This window comes from Nanorana parkeri, unplaced genomic scaffold, assembly GCF_000935625.1.
Source record: "Nanorana parkeri isolate BGI_ZX_2015 unplaced genomic scaffold, ASM93562v1 scaffold118, whole genome shotgun sequence".
Lineage (NCBI taxonomy): Eukaryota > Metazoa > Chordata > Amphibia > Anura > Dicroglossidae > Nanorana > Nanorana parkeri.
In genome coordinates, this window is record NW_017306386.1 from 923,773 (window position 1) to 946,514 (window position 22,742).

At 41.4% G+C, this 22,742-nt stretch overlaps 1 protein-coding gene across 1 annotated transcript in view; it reads right to left on the reverse strand.

Moving 5' to 3' along the window:
• The window catches only part of ATP2A3 (ATPase sarcoplasmic/endoplasmic reticulum Ca2+ transporting 3), a 175,316-nt gene extending 153,274 nt beyond the window's left edge, over nt 1-22,042 (reverse strand). Inside the window, exon 1 of the mRNA XM_018553372.1 lies at nt 21,901-22,042. Within this exon, the coding sequence (XP_018408874.1) occupies nt 21,901-22,018 (118 nt within the window). The 5' untranslated portion in view covers nt 22,019-22,042. The remainder of the gene's footprint in view (nt 1-21,900) is intronic.
• Between the last annotated feature and the right edge of the window lie 700 nt (nt 22,043-22,742).

Sequence of the window (22,742 nt, forward strand, 5' to 3'; positions counted from 1 at the left end):
GCGTCGCCCCCCCCCCCCCCCCCCGCTGTGTTTCCCAGGCTCCGCAGCCCCTCCTACGCGCACGGGACCGGCATCTCGGGTGTCGGTGGGAAGCTGGGGAGGAGAGTGGCAAACGCCTCTGACTCCAAATGTATTGGGACCTTTGGCTCAGCACAACAGGATATCAACTAGCATTTTCATATGGAAAATCCGGCAACTCCCGTCATATGTACTTCATAGAAAAAGTTATCTGTAAGCCATTTGGTTCCTAACAAATCTTTAAAATAAAGCCATTATAAAGAAGTTCCGAAGCTACGAACATGACCTAATAGCAGGCACCTACAGGTGTATCTACAGTACGTGTACCTTACAGAGCTATATTCAGATTTTCCCAAAGTAAAACAGATTTAAACTTTTGCCTACTTCTCACAGATCTCTACCGGTCTTCAAAAAAGAAATCTCGCAAGCAATGAAAAATGTAATTTTGGTCTTTAGAATCATATTGAAATACTTGAATTGGCTGTGCATTTCTATTGTGGGGCTTGGACAAAGCTCATTAGCTGCTGCTCCCTTGAGTCGCTGTAGGGTTTTCAGGCAGTCACTCTAATACTACCCTCTTCCCTGTGCATGCATCTGGTCTCGGGCAAGTGCCTGGTGCCAGAGACGAGGTTTGTTCATCTCTTAGGCCTGGTTCACACCTGGGTGTTTTACAGCGCGTTCCTACTGTAAAACGCTTAACATGTGAAAACTAGGGTTGCACAGATACCAAGTACAGTACTCGGTACAAGTACGAGTACATGTACCGATACTTTTGAGCTCCAAGACTAGACTAGAGAAAAATTCCAAAATTAGGAGGCAGCTGTCATCTGTAAGGAGCACACGGAGCTCCTGGGATTTGTACATCTCTATTTTAATGTACGATTTTGTTTTTATAAATATAAATAAAGGGATGCACCGATACCAGTTTTGCGAGTACGAGTACTGGTACTTGCCGAGTACTTAAAAAAAATTTAGTTTCCCCTCCAATTTTTTTAAAGTTACACATAAAAAAAGAATAAAAAAAAAAACAAAAAAAAACTAAAATTCCACACCGTGTAAACATGCGTCAGTTGCGCATACCTGCGAAAAACGACGATTGCGACCATTACGCCGCACATGTTGCATATCGCCGCAAACGTTGGAATGAGAGCAATAATTCTAGGGCCATCAATCACTGATAACACTAAACTGATGAGCGGTAAAAGCTTTTAAAGCGTCGCCTATGGCCAATTGGGTATGCTAGTTTTTTGCAACTTCGCGAGTGCGCGCAATTTTTAAGCTTGACATGTTTGGTGTCTATTTACCCGACGTGACCATGTCTTTTATATTTTACCAAAAAAGTGGGTAATATTCGTTGTTTTATAACAATGTAAAAAAAATTTTTTTTTTTTTCTTTTTCAAAATTCAGTAATTTCTCCAGAATATAGTAAAAAATAAAACCCCCAGTGGTGATTAAATACCACCAAAAGAAAGCTCTATCTGTCCCCAAAAAATGGTATAAAATTAATTTCAGTACAGAGTTGCATGGCGGAATAAATGTCAGTCAAAGTACTGCAGCGCTGAACACTGAAAAATGGCCTGGCCAGGAAGGGGGTCTAAACACCTGGTCTTCAAGCGGTTAAGCATGGAACAGGTTTGATATATTCTTTCCAATTACTATTTCTGTCACTGTTAAACTAGACTGCAACTTTTCCCAAATTATTTCTCTTTATTTCTACAGTAACAGTTTCTTCAGCATTCTGTGGTTTGGCATTGCGTTTTGCTATTACATAATTTGAAACCACACTCCTGTAACCCACTGGAAATGCATTCTCATTTATGAGGCAAGTCTGCTAATTTTTCAGACATGTTATACAACATCTGCAACCACAAAGTGATCATTTCTACAAGGACTGATGTATATAATAAAATACATGTAATCACAATAAACCCAGTTTAGGGAACACTTACACAAGGATGTTCACCTCATCCTCTGCCGACTACAAGATGAAAATGAAAAATTAAGAGTATTAAAAATTGTATTTGCAATAAAAAGCATTCAAAGCCTGCAAAACAATGTGGTTGATACATGATACAACATGAAAAAAAAGCTCTCAGGTACACCCAGGACCAGATCTCTTGTGGGGCCATATCCATGACTACCTTCTTGAGTTAAGCAAGAAAAAGTAGTTGAACCCTTACAAGTTTCTGTATTTCTGCATGGAAAGGAATAAGAATGTAATCTGATATTCAGCTAAATCAGAATTAATAAAAGACAATCTTATTTCACAAAGCACACGCAACATTTAGAACTGCCACAGCTTTGTTGAACAAACAGGTTAATCAATGTTACTAACAGAAGAAGCTTTTAAAAGTGGCACCAAGTGTATTCTGGTTTTCTATATCATTTTAATTTATTAGGAACAGGACTAACACAAATAAAAAAAAAAAAAAATGTAATCTAGTGTATAAATTATATGTACATGTCCTCGTATGCCCTTTTCACGTGCTCCCCTGACCCCTCTAATTTAGATTACAGTGCTCTAGGAATGTTTTATCATATATTAAATCTTTCATGGGAAATGATTCAAGTGTCAGATATTGACTAATTCAGGTGCTGGTTTGACATGCACCTAGTCTGAAAATAGTCCAGAAATGTAGCTTACTAATGAACTGGAAACATGTAAAACCTCTTTCTATTGTGGTCATTCTCCAAACGTCAGTGCAAGAGACACTATGCTACCCTCAGTCAGGTGACATCATGCAAGTAGTGTGCTGTGCGACAAAGCACGCCAAACGCACAGTATCACATGCACACCGCTTATGGTGTGGACTGACCCTAAACACATGACAGGGTTAACAAAGAGCTTACATTTTTTTTTTTGGTTCAGAGAGTGCTTTTTGTAGTACTTTTTAAAGGATAACAGTACACTCTTCGGCATTACAGTGGTACCTCTGCTCACGAAAGCTTCTGTTCGCGAACAAAAGCGATTCGAGATCAGGAAGTTCGGCAACATTTTGCTCCCGTTCACGAACTCCGCATCGGGTGATGAACACAACCGCAGCCATCTTCCCTGCTCTGACACTGGTTGTGGCTTTCCCTGGTTGAGATCGCGGTCTGATAACAGTTTGATTCGTCCGCGACCGGAATCGTAGAACGAATTAAGTTTGTGAACCAAGGTACCACTGTATATTAGTGAAATTGCATTTAAATCTAAAACAAAGTAGCAAATTAAACAAGAGCTTTTAATATTTTTTTTTTTTTAAATCTGCTTCTGTATCCAGTCAGGTCCAGATGCTGGAAGTCAAATAAACAACAGAGTCATATTCATAGACAGGTTAACCTTTAAGTCAAGTCTGTATACATGAGGAAAATCCTAATCAGATTGTCTACGTGGTTCAGTCAAGTCACATGCCAAGTTTGTACAATAATGATATGATCAACGCAGTATAGAAGTACATGCAAAGGTCTGGCAAGGTTACTCACCCACTTGTATAATGTAAGTGAAATGTTAAAAATAGTCAAATAAATTAGCAAAAATGCACTGCCAAGACAAGTCATGTATACATTTTTGAAGCTACCAAAAAATAATTGACACTGAAAGCAGTCCAGTAAGTACAACTGACATCTTTTCAATGTGCAAAATACAGTGACTCAATACAACCAACCAGAAATGATGTTTGATTCATCTGACTTCAGCAAACTGAAACCTATTTAGCTGCCATCGGTTACTGCTCTTTGCATATTATCACTGCTATTTTTACTACCATATTGAGCAGTTGACATTGTTTTCTTAAAGTCATCGTGGTAGCATGTACATGCATTCAGGAGAAAGGGCTCATAAATATTGGGAGGTGGGGCTAATTGCCACAGGAGCAGATATGGCTGCTACAAATAAATTTAACTTGCAGAACATTGATCTTTTAGATACTGATGAGGAAAACAAATGTATAAAACAGTAATACAGTAGAATGTAAATGGGTTTTATTAAGCCAATCCACTTTATTTTATCTCCTGAAGACATTGCAGTATATGAATTAGTTTCATTGCCCATACACTCATATCATAAGAAAAGCAGAAGAAAAAAAAAATAGCAGAAACCACTTAAGACACAAATTGCTGTCAGCAATTACATTTTATTTCAGTTCTGTTGCTCATGTAAAACAGTGATTACATAAGCCAATGAAGGACTGAAAAAACTGCTGCCGTTTCATACAAGTTTTAGCTATAAGACGCTATTGTGAGCTTATAATACCCTTCAATTAGGAACAAATTCCCTGCAGGAACCTGTATCAGAGGCTGGCACTCACAGCTATATGAAAAATCACATAATTTATCTAGTGTGTGTTCTGGGGGTGGATGGTGTGGGCAATACAGATAGTCATGAAGTTTCTTTCCTTAAGAATTTCTCCCTCTTTCATAAAAAATAAAACTATCCTTCTTTTGGCATAAGCTACCGTACCAAGTAAAGCAACATCAAATCACTATAGTGCACACTACAGTATGAATATTTTGTATGCAGCAGAAACAATGAATAGATGTGAATATAGTTGCCCAATCACTAATACCGAATGATCACTTCCATCTGTGACTACATTCATTGAATTTGTTCAGATGCTGTTCAAGACAAGACTGTTATTGAGTGTTGCCACTTATCTTTTACATAGACTGCATATGATACAGGGGGCCTTGGGGCAGGAATGCATCATTGGCCTCCCTAACACCATTGGTGCTGACCAACACATGTTTACAGCAGACTTATCTTCCCTTCATTGCCATCTTGGATCTGGGCCTCCTTCCTCCTATATTATTGTGCCATTACTAAGAGCTGAAGTAGCTTCCTCAAAGTCACAAAAAACAACAAAGACACAAGATCAAAACCTGCAATAGAAAAGACAGAAAACACTGCTTTGGACTCCTGGAAATGCTAGCTGTCTGTTTAGCATACTTAGCTTACATATTTAATGGTTGACCTAGGACAACTATGCATATCAGGAGGCCACTTCAATGTGTCTTCAGTAGTTTCACACTGGAGATGACAGTGGGCTTGTTGTGAACCTAGTTTGTCCGAGTTTGCTCAAGCCCACTCAAAACTGTGACTGTCAGTTCTCCCTCCCTGCCCAATCAGTTGCAGCAGGGGCATTTTTTGCACCTTTTTAATGTATAGCTGCAGAGCAAGAATGCACAGACTTGTTCAGGGAGAATGACTCAAGGTACTCAAGCCAGAGACAGCATTTTCAAAAGGAAATCATTGACCGCCTTCATATGTTTTTCAGTTCAGATTTCCGATTGCTAGAAGGCTCTGCACTTTTTTGCCAACCTCTGTGCATCACTTTTACACTGTGAGATGTAGTAAAGATAGTTATGGGGTGTGGCTATCCCTTTGTAAAGGTTAACAAAGCAGCACAACGTATCTATGGCAAATGGACTAATGCAACAAAACTGATGTTTGCAAGACTTTGAGATATAAACATGACCAGATTTCACCAAGCAAAATACACAAGTGTGTACAGGGTCATATCTATCTAAAAATATTCTGTTCCAGTAGATAGCAGCCACCAAAAGACTGCTAAAAAAATAAAAAAAATAAATGTTATACTCATAATACAGATGCTATTCCAAGAGGGAATACCAGGGAGGGGGTGATTTAAAACTGGAATTAGGCATTTACATATTTTTTTATAATATAATAACCAACCATCTTGTTTAAGGTTGAATGGCAATTACTGATTTTATTAAAGTTTAGCTTTCAAAAAGACATGATTTGTCAGGTAGATCAAAATTTGCACTCATCAACCAAACATTAGGCTACATATACACCGTATAATCGTTAAACATACCCTTGGTTATTTTGCAATGCAAATTAAGCTTTAGTTATGAAGCCAAATAAGATTGGCCTTTTTTTGCTTATAGGGAAATGAGCACATGCAAACCAGTATACTTTTACAGTGGTTGCAGGCTACATACTAAAAAGGAACCTTAGAAGAGAAAACAAACCCTATGGAAATAACCTGGGATTCTGGATACAGAAACAGGAAATTTGGCATACAGTATTAACATATCAGACTGCCTGAACTTAGAGACAAGCAAATTTGCAACAATTATTCTTATTAGATAAAGCAGCATGTATGGGGGCCTAGGTTTAAAGGAAAACTCCACTTTCTCTAGAAAAAACAAGCATGCATAAAGTGGCACACAAAATATTGTGTTGTAGTGTTGATAACTATCTTTTGTGAGGTTTAAAAAAAATCTTCTATACCACTAAATCATTCAATACTCATTAATGATAAATGTTTTTTTTCTATATTTATGGAACTCCATATTTCCCGCTTGTGACATTAGATCTTTTTTTTTTCTTTTGAATCTTTATTTTACAGGATTTGAGTTTTCAAAAAAAAAAAAAAAAAAAAAGGGATTTGCTTGGAACTACTGAAGTTTAACATAAAAGCAAATGGTCTAGTACCCATAGATTGCCCTTCTGCTGCTTCTTTTCACTTTGTTTTTTATCTCACCAGTAATGTTTGGCAGGCTTTGGCAACTGGCAAGCTTGCCAAATGCTTCAATTCAATTAAATGACAGAGCCCCCAAACGCATGGCAAAAGCGCTTCAGACATTCGTAAGGCATTTGGAAATTTTACCTTTCAATTAATTTCCTGCCAAGAAAAGTGTTTTGACAATGCTTTACAAAAATCTCCAACATACTCACATACAAAAACACATTGAAATGCAATATGTGATTCCAGGGCCGTAGCCAGGGCTCAGCGCAGCAGGGAGAAGTGGGGCGGCACAACCTGCAGCTTCTCCTCTGGATCCCCGCTGCTCTCCCCACCTGTACGGGCAGACGCAGCAGGGATCCGAGGAGAAGTGAAGCGCTTAAACCGGTGGGGGCGGCAGCTGTCACTTTAAGATGGCCGAGCATTGAGGAGAAAGGAAAAGCCGCTCGGCCAGGACCTTACAGCCGGCTGCTGTCGCTCTCCGCACCGTTCCCTTCTACGCCCCACCCCCATTCAGCGCTTCACTTCTCGGATCTCCGCTGCCTCTGCCCATACAGGCGGGGGAGAACAGCGGGGATCCAGAGGAAAAGCAGCAGGCTGTGCCGCCCCTCTGTGTGTGGCCGAGCACAGCGGATCACTCCAGTGTTTGCAAATAACTGGGGACACATAGTACTAGGTTTCCCCAGTTATGAACAGGCAGTGCTTTACATCACTTCCTGTTCATTCATGAGTTTCTGAATGGAAACTGGACGATAGTAAATATTTTCTGAATGAATGGGAAGCCTCTGTACGTTCCATTCATTTAGAACAGAGGGTGCAGAAAGAGAGAAATTGAGGACTGTGTCCTTAATTTCTTTTTCTATTTTAAAAAGGGAAGTATCAGGGGGCCGTTTAGACCCCTGATTTTTCCCTGAAGCCACAACACAACCACAACACAATTCAAGACAAGATGGTAAGAAGGGCCCTGCCCATGACGGCTTACAATCTAAAAGTTGTAGTTTCCTGCAGAATCAGCTCGTCCCCTGAGCACTTGTCTTGACTTCCTGTTTTAGAGTGCATTCTTTCTCAAGCAGCGTGCTATGCAATCACCCTTGTGTGTGCGCTAGTAAGCTATGTGTGTCTCCACAAATACACAGAAAGGCAAGCTGTTCCCCCTCCCCCAAGCTAGAAGATGAACAGTTGCTGGAGTCTGCACTGTCCTTTGTGATCTTGTACTATATAGGAAGTTCAGGGAAGCTGAGCTGAGACACTTGGAAGCAGCTGTTCAGAAACATGATGATTGTAAGTGTTTGGGCAAAAATGTAAAAGCAATGCTTTGCTATGTATATTTGATTGATCTGGATTCATTAAACATTTTTTGAGAGTTTAATACTACTTTATCCCTTGCAGTGCGGGGGTAGGAATACTTTTTCCCGGAGTGCTTCTTGAAGCCAGAGGGTCAGGATGACTGTCATGAGCAACAGAAGCCTCCATATTCTCCCAGAATACAGTTCCTTTTCACTCTATTTAGTGAAGTTAAAGCAATTTAATAAACATTGAGTGCAACCTGTACATACCTTATTTATCTTTCAGACCACCACAGCTGCGGTCCTGGAATGCAAATGCTAGCCTTTAGCTCTGAAGATAGAACTTTTCCACCACTCACCCTTCATATTGCTAAATGCAATTCTTTGAATCTTTCTTACTAAGAGAGGCTGGCACTGCATGGGGGCACAGCAAACTAGGATATACAGTATGGAGGTTCATTTATGAACGTGTTTACAACAAACTTTTTTGTCACAAAGACCAAAATGTCACGCTAACTGCAAAGTTTTGTCTCTGCTATGCGCCTTTTTCGACATTTTCTTGCGACATATTCATGTTTGCGTTAGAGAATCACCTGCACTCCATACAGCGCACAGACCATGCGATACAGCTGTTGGTGCTCCAAGTGAAAGCACGGATGGCACCGTGCCACAGATCAATCACTAATGGAAGTCACCAGCACTCTTTAGTAATAGTCCCTATGGCGCCCTGAGGAAGGGACCCTGCATGGCCCGTAACTTTAGCTTTATGACAGATGTGAAATGTTAGTAATGTGCAAGAAGCGTAAGCACTTTTATTAACAAGTGCTGGTGACTTCCATTATTGATTGAACTGTGGCACAACGCCATCCGTGCTGTCACTTCGAGCACCAACAGCTGTATTGCATGGCCTGTGCACTGTATGGAGTGGAGGTGATTCTCTAAAGCTATATGGACTTTTTGGCATTAATACTAGAACCCCAGTGAAAGACCGCCTACTGAGGTTGCTGATCTAAGTTTCCCTGTTGAGACACGCATCGCATTATATCTATTGACCTGCGATGAATATGACCATGTGGATGGATCCTGCAGGTGATACTACAACTGAAAGGTCACTGTGTCGCCCTGAGGAAGGGATCCTGCGTGGCCCCGAAAACAATGGCTTTATGACGCATGTGACGTGTTAATAAAAGTGCTTACGCTTCTTGCACATTACTAACAAGTGCTGATGACTTCCATTATTGATATTCATGTTTGCGACGCACTGCACATTTTCCAACATTCTACATAATTTCTCAACTGCCCAGCATTTGCAGCATTAAAAACCCTCCAAACTGAAGCACATTCTAGAAGTCCTCCTGAGCACTTCTTAAAAGTATGGCAAAGATAATTCAGCTTCATTCCCTCAAGTCAGCTAAGCACTTTAGGACTATTCAGCTGTCATACTGGAGGTTGCCTGCAAGCTTGCAACAGTTCATAGACAATTTAGAGATAATTCTCCTGATGAAGGCATTTAAAAATGAAACAAAACAAGGATAACAAATCTGTCTCTAAATGCATTAGAATTTAGGGATGCACCGATACTAGTATCAGTGCCGATACCGAGTATTTAGGCGAGTACTCGTACTCGCCCAAATGCTCCCATACCAGAACTTCCGGTCCTCTGGCAGTGCCACGAGGGAACTGAGCTTCTTTGGCCAATCAGGACGCTGGGTGGCAGGTAATAACCCACCTCCCAGCTTCCTGATTGGCAGGTAAGCTGGCTTCTTGGCCAGTCGGGAACCCGCCTCCACGCTAGTGGAAATACGGGTATCGGCGAGTACTGACATAAATATCGGTACTCGTACCCGATACCGAAAAACCAGTATCTGTGCATTCCTAAATACACCAGTTTAAAAAGGCGTTGATGATGCGACCAAATTGATAAATTCCCCCCTATGTATTTTGATCAGCCTGATTTTGTGAGGCACCAGGGCATACAGAAAAATACCTGAAGGGATGTTGAGGGCCTTTTTAATGACCGCTTTTGACTACAGTTTGACAGATTAATGCGAAGACATGATTGCTTAAGTGTAGCAGTATACCAGAACAGCTAATGCCAACAAATACCCCTACACTGCATACCTTATTATGTAGAGTGTATTCTGGAGCCTATTAAACAGATCCCAGACTGCATGGATAGAACCTTTATCCTGTCTTTATTCTTTCCTTGCTGCTTCGGAAATGAAATGAGATTTCAAAAACACAAAAATCTCTGTGTACAAATAAAAAGGAGGAGATCTTAGATTACCTATCACATAACCACAGAAAAGTCAACCCAGGAGAATAATATATAGGGTGAAAAGGAAGTAGCAAAAGTTCGGCATAGTTAAATTAAGGGCTATGGTTTACAACAAGCATCAAAAAAAATAAAATGAGCAGATAGATGCCAAGAATTGCTTTTAAGATGTGAGGAAGTTGGTACCCCGCACTGTCCATGAAGAAGCAATAACTGACATGTTTACACCCAACGCGCAGAACAAGATTAGTGCTACTGGGTAGAGTCCATACATACACAATAGGAACAAAATACTGAGAACTATAAGCAGAATGTCTCCAGCTTGTAAAAAAAAAAAAAAAGTGCCGCTATCAAGAACAGCAACGCAGGGCAATCTTTCACTTGTCAGTCACACATAGTAAACAACCGCAAGCAAACACTTTAAAAAAGCAAGTCATATTTTGAAAGCATTTTGCAAACACTTTCCGTCATCAGTGGAGACAAGCCCTTACACCCAGCATACAGGACATGAGAGGTTCTACTTTGCAGGATACATGTATGCATGTGCGCACAATAAGAACAGATCCTGAAAATTACACCCAGCATACAGAACAAGAGAAGTGGCTCTATGCAGTATCTATACATACAAAGAACAAATGGGAACCAACAGGGCAAAATACACATGTACTGCTGTTTACACAGGAAAATACTGGACTGTCTAGCATTTATTTTTTTATGACGAGGGCGAGGGCGAGGTGACATGGCTGTATCCAGCAGACCAGTCTCGACTATGTTACAAGTTTGATACCAGGACATGCCATGCTGCCATCAACAGCTTGCAATGGGCAAGGCCAGATTTACACATCACTAAATTTTACAAAGCTGATTGGGCAATGCAATTTTAACTCTTACAAATACACACTTTTATTGCAAAGTGTGCTTTAGGGCTTGTTCTGTGCGTTCTATACTGTGCATTCCAGAATGGTTAGCTGCTGGAACACACTGCATCCCGGCTGCCTCCCTGCGTTCAGGGGGCAGAGCGCTGCATTTAAGTCAATGGCTCCGCAGCCACACCCCCCGTGCGATCGCCTGCACCAGAAAGCATGCTGCGTCCCGGTCCAGTGCAACATGAAAAAATGCTGCATGCACTTTTTTTTTTCCAGATCATACTGGACTGGAACACAGGCGTTGTTTTGCCACGTGTTCTGGGGTGCGGGTGATCGCACTGCAGGCGGAGGGGCGGGGTGCGTGGCTGCAGTGCCATTGACTTCAATGCACCGCCACATCCCCCTCCCACCCCTGAATGCAGGAAGCCGGCCGGGAGCGATAACCACTCTGGAACGCACTGTATATGGTGTAAACAAACCCGGGAAAAAAAAGAAAAACAACATTTTACAGCTGTCTACTTGGATGAACCAGACAAGCAAGACTCAAAGAATGAAGAAGTGTTTTTTGCAAGTTTTGGAATTTACTGCAAACCAATTAGATTTCTGTGGTAGATACTGGAAAGGTTTCTGGTTTTTATTAGCAGTATAGTGAGCATGTGCCATTTGCTGTTTAAATCATCAGTTACAGTTTGTGTGAATCATGTACACTGTAGAAGATAAGTAATGCGAAATTAGTTAATTACAATTAGAAGGATTTTCTGTAAACCCTGTAGCTAATTTTAAGACCTTGTTAAAGTTGAAGTTGTTCTAAATCTTACCATATTCTGTCATTTTTACATCAATCTGACAGGCGTTACAAGAGAACCTGATTAACAAGTTGAACCATTTTTACAGGTCATAATAGGGAATGTTTGAGTTTCCACCTAATACATCATAGATTAACACTATTGCTACCAAAAAAGTATTTTTTTTAAAAACTTAATTTTCAAATATTCCTACTACAATGGATCCTAAATATTACATAAAATACTGTATGTATAAACAATTTAAAAGCATAGTTTGTATATTAGTGACAGAACTACAGTTGTGCTCAAAAGTTTGCATAACCTGGCAGAAATTGTGAAATTTTGGCATCGATATTGAAAAAAACAAAAAACTGTTTTTATTTAAGGAAATTGATCATATGAAGCCATTGATCACATAGTTGTTTGGCTCCTTTTTAAATCATAACAGAAATCACCCAAATGGCCCTGATTAGAAGATTACATACCCTGGATGGTTTGGCCTGGTTACAGACACGGGTTAAAATGGCAATCAAAAAAGGTTAATTTCCCACTCCTGTGTTTTTTTTTAAAATTGCAATTAGTGTCTGCGTATAAATAATCAATGAGTTTTGTTATTTCTCAGGTGGATGCACTGAGCAGGCTAGATACTGAGCCATGGGAAGCAGAAAGAACGGTCAAAAGACCTGCGTAACAAGGTAATGGAACTCTATAATCATGGAAAAGGATACTAAAAGATATCCAAAGCCTTGAAAATCCCAGTCAGTATGGTTCACTTATTAAGAAGTGAAAGAAGTGAAAAAATTCAGGGATCTCTTGATACCAAGCCAAGGTCAAGTAGACCAAGAAAGATTGCAGCCACAACTGCCAGAAGAATTGTTTAGGATACAAAGAAAAACCCACAGGTAACCTCAGAAGAAATGCAGGCTGCTCCGGAATAAGACTGGTTTGTTGTTTCAAGGAGCACAATGCGACGATACTTGAACAAAAATTAGCTGCACGGTCGAGTTGCCAGAAAGACGTCTTTACTGCGCATGTCACAAAAAAAACCTGCTTACACTATACCCAACAACACCTTGACATGCTTTGGAATGACGAGAACAAAATAGAGCTTTATGGTCACAACCCTAAGCACTATGTTTGGAGAGGGGTCAGCTAGGCCCATGGCCAAGTCTCCTGACCCGAATATCATCGAGCCAATCTGGGGAGATCTCAAACATGCGGTTCATGCAAGACGAACAAAGACTTTGGTAGAGGCATATTGCCAAAATGAATGGGCAGCTATATTCGGGCCTCATAGACAACTATTACAAAAGACTGCACGCACTCATTGATGCTAAAGGGGGCAATACACATAAGAACTATGCAGACTTTTAAAAACGGGTCATTTCGGGGTTTTTTATTTGCTGCCCTGTTTTGTTTCTATGATTGTGCCATTCTGTTATGGCCTACAGTTAAATATGATTCCCATATGAAATAAAAGAAGTGTGTTTGCCTGCTCACTCTTTTTTTAATGGTACGTATATTACCAATTCTTGCAAACTTTTGAACACAACTGTATATGACCAAATGTATATGGACAACCCTCGAAAATACTGAGTGAACGATAATGTTAGTGCCGCAGCATGCAAAAGACATTTTAGACAACTGTACGTTTTCAACCTTGAGGCAGCAGTTTGTGAAAGCCCTTTTCTGTACCAACATTACTATGCACTTGGGCACAAAGCCAGGTCTAAAAAACATGGTTTGAGGAGTTTGGTGTAGAGGAACTTGAGTGGCCTGCACAGAACCCTGACCTCAACTTTAATTAACACCTTAGAATTGGAATAACTGCCAACCAGGTCCCTAGTTCAACATTAGTATTTGACCTCATAAATGCAATTTGGATGAATAGGCCCAAACTCCCAAAGACTAACTCCAAAATCTTGTAGAAAGCCTTCCCAGAAGAATGGAGGCTGTTGACATGCAAATGTGCAGGAAAAGTGCATGATTTGTCTCTGCTCACTTCAGCAGACTAATTAGAAACTACTCTCCAGGTGGTACCATTGGCCAGCTCTTCTTCACCATGTCTTCCTGTCTTTCTACAACAGGTGTGGGCCCTGCCTACAGTAAGAAGGATCATATTTACATATATGGTGGGACCTTTTAGGTTGTGTGTGGTGGAAACCTATTGTGCCATGAAATCTGTATCTCCAACCTTCACTTCAGCAAATCACATTGATATCGCTTTTACCAGGCTCATACAAAAGTATCAAAAAAGATGTTCTACGCTGGTCTGTATGGATGTTGTATAGCAAGTTAGATCGCTTTCAGTCTTTACTGGGGCACGACCTTACCTGAACTGGGTAGGTTTATATAAGAGGTGAGCTCTGGGTACTACAGATTTGGTTCCCCCTGGTGGTCTTTTCCCCCCTGCTGCGATATCCTCTTTTCTTTCTTAAGTCTTCTCCTTTTCCCCCTATACTCTTTCGCTTCTCTTTATCTCACTCCACGTTTCATCTTCTCCCTCCCTCCTTTTTCCTAGCGCTCATGTCCTGTGCCCTCTTTTGTTTTCTTCTTTTTTTTTTCTCTGCTTCTTTTGGAGTTTCTCTCCGGGGGCCGCTATGGAATAGATATTCCTCTATCTTTCACCAATCCACAAAATGTTTGCTTATAAAGAGTTAGTCTTAAAGTGACATTAAAAGGATAAAAAACAAATTCCATCCCCCCAATGTTAATGTCAGCACTTACCTTAAATGATGTCTCTTAATCCGATCTTCTTTCCTGATGTTTTCATCGGTCACTCCAGCGGTGCGGCAGCTCTCCGATCCAGCACTGACTCCTCTCTGCTTGCAGGCACTTCCGATCCAGCGGCGTCTGCACACGTCCATAGACTTACCTTACGTCTCTGCTAGTCTCCCGGCCGAGAATCCGAACTGCTCATGCGCCCGCCCCAAGATGCTTTGTGGCCGCCCGAACAGTTTCGGTATCTCGGGCGGGAGCCCGCAAAGAAAAAAAAGGTAAGTTTAAACCTCTGTTATAGCGTTTTTTTGTTTGTTTTTGTTTTTAACTGTTTGCCTATATCTACTTCTTGATAGCAGTAGATAAAGGCAAAAAAACGGGAGGGTTTAGAACTCCTTTAAACTTCTTCCAATACCAACTGCCATGGCATAGTTTACCATGTTTACTGGCCTTGATGTGCTATACCTGTCGGAGCTGCACTCCTATCTTATTTTTTTTTTCTATATTAAACATTTTCTGTATAAAAATGCTATTTGCCAAAATATGTGCATATTTCTCAGGGTTTTTTACCCTTGAACCAAGCTGCAAGTACAGAACAATAACTGTTGATTACAGAAATATAGTGTTATCCTACGTTCCTCTTTAAACATGAAAACACAGTGAAGGGAATTTATCAAAACTGGAGAAAACAGTCTGGAGCAGTTGCCCATAGCAACCAATCAGTTTCGCTCTTTACTTTTCAACTCTTAACTGAACAACCTGAAGAGAGAAGCTGATTGATTGCTATGGGCAACTGCTCCAGATTCTGCCTGCTCCAGTTTTGATAAATTTTCCCCAGTGTGTTTTTTTGGCTTTGAATTAAAAAGCATGTAGTGTCAGCCCTGCCTAGATTTTTTCTGATGTGTAACAAAGTACACAGGCCACTCCTCATCCCCCTCCTTGTGCACAGGACGTTATCAGCTGATCAGATTTCTGGCAAAAACAACAAGGATTTTTGCACTTATCAAGCAAATATAACAAAAAATGATTTCAATGGTATATTTAACAGGCCAAAATGGAGCTAATAAGAGAAGTCGATGGTTAAGGTTTAAATACATTCTAATACCCATGACATATTAGGTGTGATTTGGCCATATAGTATCCTTACAAATGTATTAAAGCAAGATCTGCGGTCATGATGCTTCCTCAAACTTTGAGGGTGCATTAGGAACTTTGCAGAAAGTTCGATTCATCTAATTTCAGATGGGAAAGGATCCAAATGTGCAATAAAATAAACTGAATAAAGTTTGAAAACGACATCAATGAAGGCAAAATGGGTTCAAAAGCAGACTATCCAAGCCATGGGGGGCTAAAGTGGGGGAATTTAGAAGAGGATATTTTACATTATTAGTATGGTATTCTTTATATGGTAGCAGATAAAGAGTAAACCAATAGCCCTAGACTATGGAAAGAAGACATAGCTAGACGGGGTTACTGAAGTCGCAACACATACAGGAAAACTCTGCCTTACTCAAAGCAAACGCAATAATTGTAAATGCTTCAACTATATCTAAAAATGAACCTCATCCCAGGACCAGAAATGAATCGGATGGTGGCTACTGGGTGCTTGCCAAGTCCATGGTCTAACTATTAAAATAAGCCTGCAAGAGCCCATTCATACCAGGGCGGTTGCAGATCAGCGCGGTTAGAGTTTTTGTGTTTCAGCGCTGAAACACAATTAAAAACGCCTAAAACTGCGTGGTTCCATTTAAATAATTAAGTATTAAAAAAATGTTCTCTACAGACAGAACAGCATCATATACAAGGGCGAAAAAGTGTGGCAAGCTGCTGAAGAATAAGCACAATGTAAACTAAGATTGGCATTTTAGGTTTCTTTCTCTTCTGTACATATATATGTATGTGATTGCGTATTAATTCACTAAGCAAGTCTTCTAGTAATATGAAAACACAGAAGCCACCATTGGCGAGTTCTCATTTGACAACTGTAAATTGCTTGGCTGTCAAGCTAACACGCTTGCTTCAAAACTTCAATTCACTCACCTAGAACAAGGGGTTGGCTGTAACAAGGGGTTGGCTGTAACACTTACTTGTTTTAATACTTTCTGGGTCGGTCTCAATATACAGAATTTAGTAGATAGCATAATAGCCAGGCAACTAGCATTGTCAGAAGAAGTTTAGCAATAGCAGCCCCCATATTTCTCTAAGGGCCGATTCACGCCCTGTCTGTTAGAGCAGCACTGGCCATTATTTGCAGCACAGCTCCAATGCAAGACAAGATAGACCACCCTTCCAGGCATTTGTTCCTTCAAAGTCACTCTCCCTTGCTGCCTCACCGTTGCAGCATCTTAGTCTGTCAAAGCTCTGGGGTGACTGCCTGGGCTGTGGACTATCTGCTTGTCTCGGGCCTCTTTGCAGCCATTTCCCGTCTAAAAGCATGCACTCCAGTAATGGCATGACATACCAGGCTGGGTTTCCTGGCAGTGACAAGAGTGAACCATACCTGCTTAATAGGAACTCAACTTATTTATAAAGTTAACCCTTGCAAGGGTTAACGGCTAATTTCTCTCTAGGGGCCAGAAGATATACTCACCTGATCCTTGAAAGGAGAACTATGGGGTTAAGGCTTTTCCCCATAGTTCTCCTTAGGGTAACGGGAGGACACAAACTAGCGCCCTCCCGTCACCCTAGGCTCAGTATACCGCAAGCTGCTTATTATGCCTGGATCCGCCCAGCTGCGTGACTGACAGCTGGCTCTGCCTATCTAGAGGCAGAGCCAGCTGTATCTGCCCCCTCCCCCGTCCGTTCCACCAGTCAGCGCTGGCGGATCGGAGCGGGGAATCTAGCCCCTCCCCTGTCACGGCAGAGGGCCCTGACAGGATCGAGAAGTGAGCGAACACCGGTATGTGTTCGCTCACCTCCCGATCTACTGAGCCGACCTGTGACAGTCTCATTGTCACAGGTCGGCTAGAACTATGAGGTGAGTGAAAAGCACTCACCTCATAGTTCTCCTTTAAGTCCTGCAGTAGTCAGCGATCACCTCTCCCCTTCCGCTCCAGCTGTGGTATGTCCCTCAGTGTCCTCATGACTAATGCAGGTGAATGGATTGCATTAGACATGATGACATCAGCAGGGCTTAGACCGCGGGAGCCCAGGAAAAAGAGGCTGTGTGGACCGGTCTAGCAGCCAGGCAGGATTGAGGATCCGCTGAGTATATTTCTTTTATTTGAGCCCCAAGACCAAAACAAGCAGTTAACCTTTGCAGTGTGGGGGTAGCCTCATTGCAAGGGTTAGCCTTTTAGATTCCTGGAGTTCTTCTTTAATGTGTGTTAGCATGGCCACTAGTAGTCTTCAATGGAAGCCCACGTGACAACTCAGGAGCACAACTGGGAAACAGGGACAGGAGGACTGTCAACAAAAGACTGGAAGTGCCTGAACCAGAATCACCAGGTAATATTTTAATAAAAGCAGAGTTTTATGAATTTACTTTAACTAGGTATACTTTACATTTTAAAGAAGTAGTAAATGTTTACAAAAAGAGATTTATTCCAAAAGTAAAATAAAAACAAAAAAATTGTACTTAACATATTTAGCTACAATAAGGAACTAACAGGCCATAACATTTGTGGAAATAGTGGGGAAATTTACGGCATTACCCTTTGACAAGCTTAATACACAATACTTTAGGTAAAGTATTATGTTAATTACAGGTTTGCTAAGCTAAGCACACCACTGCATCACACACTGCATCACACACTGCATCACACACTGCATCACACACTGCATCACACACTGCATCACACACTGCATCACACACTGCATATTAAAACATGTGATTAAGTGTCAGTTGTTCTACATTATAGCTTAAGGTCCTAAACACCTACAGGAAAAATGACACCACCCACAAACACTTATTAAGAACAGCTCAGCAACTGCCCCTTGTAGGCATTTATGCACCTGTTAGTAGGAAGCTGCTAGAGCTATATAAAAAATATAAAAAAAACAATCATACTACCTGTAGATACTGCATAAAACATTATGTTTCTTTTTATATAAATCGAGCAAAAACGCAAGAAAAATACATAACATGACACATCCCTAGATGCATTCCTCAATACTCTATGTATTTGTAACCTCCTTACGGTCAAAAGTCTGATTACCAGCTTCACAGTAGTTGTGCTGGCATAGTATTTTTTTAAATAATGCTTCAACAGTTATATGCAAAATAACAGTACATATTCAGTTACAGAAGCACCCATGGGCCAAGGGCAATTGCTTAAAATTGAAATAAGGTATCCACTGCTATTTGCAAAGTCAAACTACCTGCAGATAGGAGCAAAATGTTGCTGCATTAATAATGTGGATGGAATATATTTTTGTTAATATAAACTGCTCCAACATGTCATCTATATTGGCTCCTGTGCGTTTATCAAGGTTTAAGAAAAAAAATGAATAAATAATGTGGCTCTAAACATGACTAGCTTGAATCAGCAACACTTGAAGAAACCTGGCAGAAAGAAAAAGTGGTGCTACCGTATGACAATGAGAATCCAGCTGCAATTTGCAAAGAGCAGATTATTCATTGAAAGCCAACACCAGTATTTTTCCTTTGCTCAAGGTTTTAGTAATGAGACCCATAATCTTACCCAAGATCATGGCTTATATATTTAACATTAAAAAAGACTGTCCTTAAATTAACGTGTTAGAAAAGAACAGCTCCATCACACATTTAGGGCTTGTTCACACCATGTCCGGACCAGAAAGTTTGTCTGCACCTGAAATTCATCCCAATGTATTCATATGGTATTTCCGAGCTCTTTTCACACCACAGGGGGGGAATGCTGCATGCACTATTTTCTTTGGTCTGGAATGCATCAAAATGCATGTAAACGTATTTTTTATTTTTAAATCACATTCAACATGCACTGGAACGCACTGCACCACACCTGAAAGCCCATTTTAAGCTAAAAACAACATTGCACCGCAATGCATCTAAAAACACAAAATATATATTTTTTTAAAAACACACACTGCAGCACATTTGCAGATCCGATTCAGATCTGGTCCGGACATGGCGGGAACAAGCTCTTTATCTGGAATAATAGGTCATAGATACATAGATTGCTGTCCAGGCACAGTGAGTGAACCTGTGTTTACTTAAAACACCCGATCAAGATAGGAAGTTTCTATTTTTATCTGATTGGGCGTTTCAAACTTACAAAAGGTTACAGAACTGCCCTATAGATGTTAGTAAGTTACAGCCTATAGTTATTGCAAACTGAATTTGACAGCCATCAACTAACTTTTTCAATATGATTTCAGTTTGAAAATGCCTATACGTTCACAGGTAAGTCACTTTAGATAAACATAAGTATGAATCATACAACTCCTACATCTAGAATCACACAAGAGCTTTTGAAGGCTGTGCAAATTTACTGCCTCTGGGAACTTCCCATTTTCTCCCACGGAGCTGGCAATCATCAGCTCAGTTAGGAGTTTGTGCTCCAGTTCTGCAATTTAAAGATTTCCCGGCATCAATGGCTCTTGCATGACCCTGCACTAACTTTCAACAGCCTGCACCCATAACCCCCTACAGATGCCAGATGCCTGAAACAACTACAGAAAACAGACCTATTATGAAACATTAAGTGTTGTTTAGAGGACAGGCAACTTTTTTGAAGAATAAAAAAAAACAACATTCTTCTTAAATTGATCCACTGGAGACAGAATTGTGCCATAGTTGATTTGGTTTTAAAAAGGTGCAGGCTCAGGGTATGCCATCCTAATAACCTACTGAGTCAATGACCTAGAGCAAGTGTACTGCACAGAGGTTCAGACTTTTTCAGACCTCACTGGCTGCATTCTTGAACTAAGCTTGTGACTTGCTAGGTAGTAAAGCCAAGAACAGAATGGCAGGCCAAATGTCTGCACATTTAAAGAACTCCAGCCATGTAAAAAAAAAAAAAAAAAAAAAAATCATCACTGCAAGGGTTAGGAGCTGGTTTTGGTCTAGGGTGTAAAATACAGATACTTTGTCCCTCCTGGCTGCTAGACTGGACCGATTCCTGCAGCCTCTTCTCCCCCATTCTTAGTCAGTCCAAGAATCTATGACGTCATTATGTCCATTGACTTGCACTGGACGCGAGGACGCCAAGGGACATTCCACAGCCAGAGCAGAGGTGGAAGAGAGGTGAGCAGTTATCACCGCAGGCCTGAGGTTCAGGTATCTTCTTTTAGACCCTAGAACAAAATGAGCACTAAATCCTTGCAGTGCGGGGGTACTGCTCTTCTAGAGATAAAAGTAGTGTTGCCACCCTAGGACAGGAAGTGGGTTACTGGCAGGATCACCAGGTAGAAATACAGGGGGGTGGGGGGGATTCATGCAGCCACCACAAGCAAGAACCCGTCAGCTATGATACATTATATAGTTGTTCTTGACTTAGATATGTTCTAAAGTTGAACTCCAGAAAGAAAAAAAAAACCCATAAAACTCACTTTGCAGCAGAGTGGAGTGGGTCTGCCCCCCAGCACTGCAAGGGTTAAAGTGACACTAAACTCGGGAGTTAAAATCTTAAAAATGCATTCAAGTACGCAAACTATTAAACAAAAATGTATCTTATTTGTGTATCACTCAGCTGTAGATCCTCAAATCATCTCCGAATTCATACCGACACTGTCCTTCCTTCTGGAGGGTGGCTACTTTTGTTCCTCATGATTCCTGTGTGTTGTAAAGTTGTCACCAGTCCAAGCTCCCTGCTGTGATGGACTACAATCTCAATACAAATTAATAAAGTGAATATGAGATTGAAGTCCATCACAGGAGTGAGCTTGGAGCGGTAAGTACTTTACAACACACACAGGGACCATGGGGAACAAAAGTAGCCACCCTCCAGCAGGAAGGACAGTGTCGGTATGAATTCGGAGATGATTTGAGGATCTACAGCTGAGTGATACACAAATAAGATTATTTGTGTTAATAGTTAAGGTACTTGAACTCCTGAGTTTAGTGTCGCTTTAGCAGAAGTGTTGTAGTTTCCCCAGAGGCAGGCTTATGCAGTAAGGTGGTTTTCATGGCAGACTACATTTCAGAGGGATAGCTAAAAGTGAAGTAAATCATCAGAATGAATATAAAAGTTATCATCCTGCAGAGAACCCATTTTAGTTCACACTTATGACTTCCTGTGATGGGACACAGAAGAACAATACGTCACCCTTTGCAACAATACGATTTCCTCAGGTCTAAAGTTCTGCTCTTATCGGGGAAACTTTCATCTACAGCTACACCGCGTTTTCCTTCTCATACTGCAGTGTTTCCACTTGTTTAAGTTACCTCCAAGTCACTACCCAGGCCTACGAATGTAACAAGTGACAGTCCGGATGACAGAAGTGAAGTAACAACCTGCAGAATTATGAAGAGGGGGGGAGTGGTGCATGCATTTGTCTGACCTGCGCCCCATACAAGTGCTGCTGATGTGACTCACCGTTTGGTCCATACTTGTCTCTGCTCCTCCGGACCTGCTCGCTGCTCAGCCCGCAGTTCTCATTCACCTCGAAGTGTCGGAGCACCTCGGACACCGGCTTGGCGTGCGCGCTATCCATGGTGGGCTTACCACAAGCCCGCTTCACCCGGGCTACACAGGGACGATGTGGAGGGACGACAGCCGCGCGTGTATGTGTGGAGAGTTCCCGTTGCACCTTGTCTGCCTCTAGTGTAAGGTGAGCTCTCGTTAGGGATCCGCCTTCTATCTACACTGACTCGTCCAGCTCTCCCCTCCTCCTCATGCCTGTACCGGAGACAAATGCTGTCAGCCTTCACAAGTTTTTTTTTTTCCTCACAGGAAGCTCATGGACTCCGTCACCGCGCACACACACACAGTGCCTAGCTCACTGTCTGCTACTTCAAGAGCCTCCGCTAAACGTCTCTTTATTATCCTGCATTACCTGCAGCCTCCTCATTGGCTGGCCGCGGCACCCAAATTGTGCCCGCCCACACAAACCTTCCCTCGCCTCTACCCCATTGGCCCGTGACTAGGTGAAATTAGCATGTTCAACATTTCGCCTCCGGTATTAATTCTGTGGAAAATCTTTTTAGAGCATGTATAGATATGAACAACCAACTCCCCCCTCACCCGTCCTCCTCCTCCTCCCGCTTCTGAGCTTCACTTCCTCTTATTCTACTGCAGCTGAGAACTTTCAGCTCAATGCAAAACCCAGTGAGGTGCAGCGAGGAAGGGGTTAACTGGTGAAACCGCTGACTGGGGAGATAAGACACTGACAGTTGTGCTGTTATGGAAAGTATTTGGCAGTAGTTGTACACATTTAC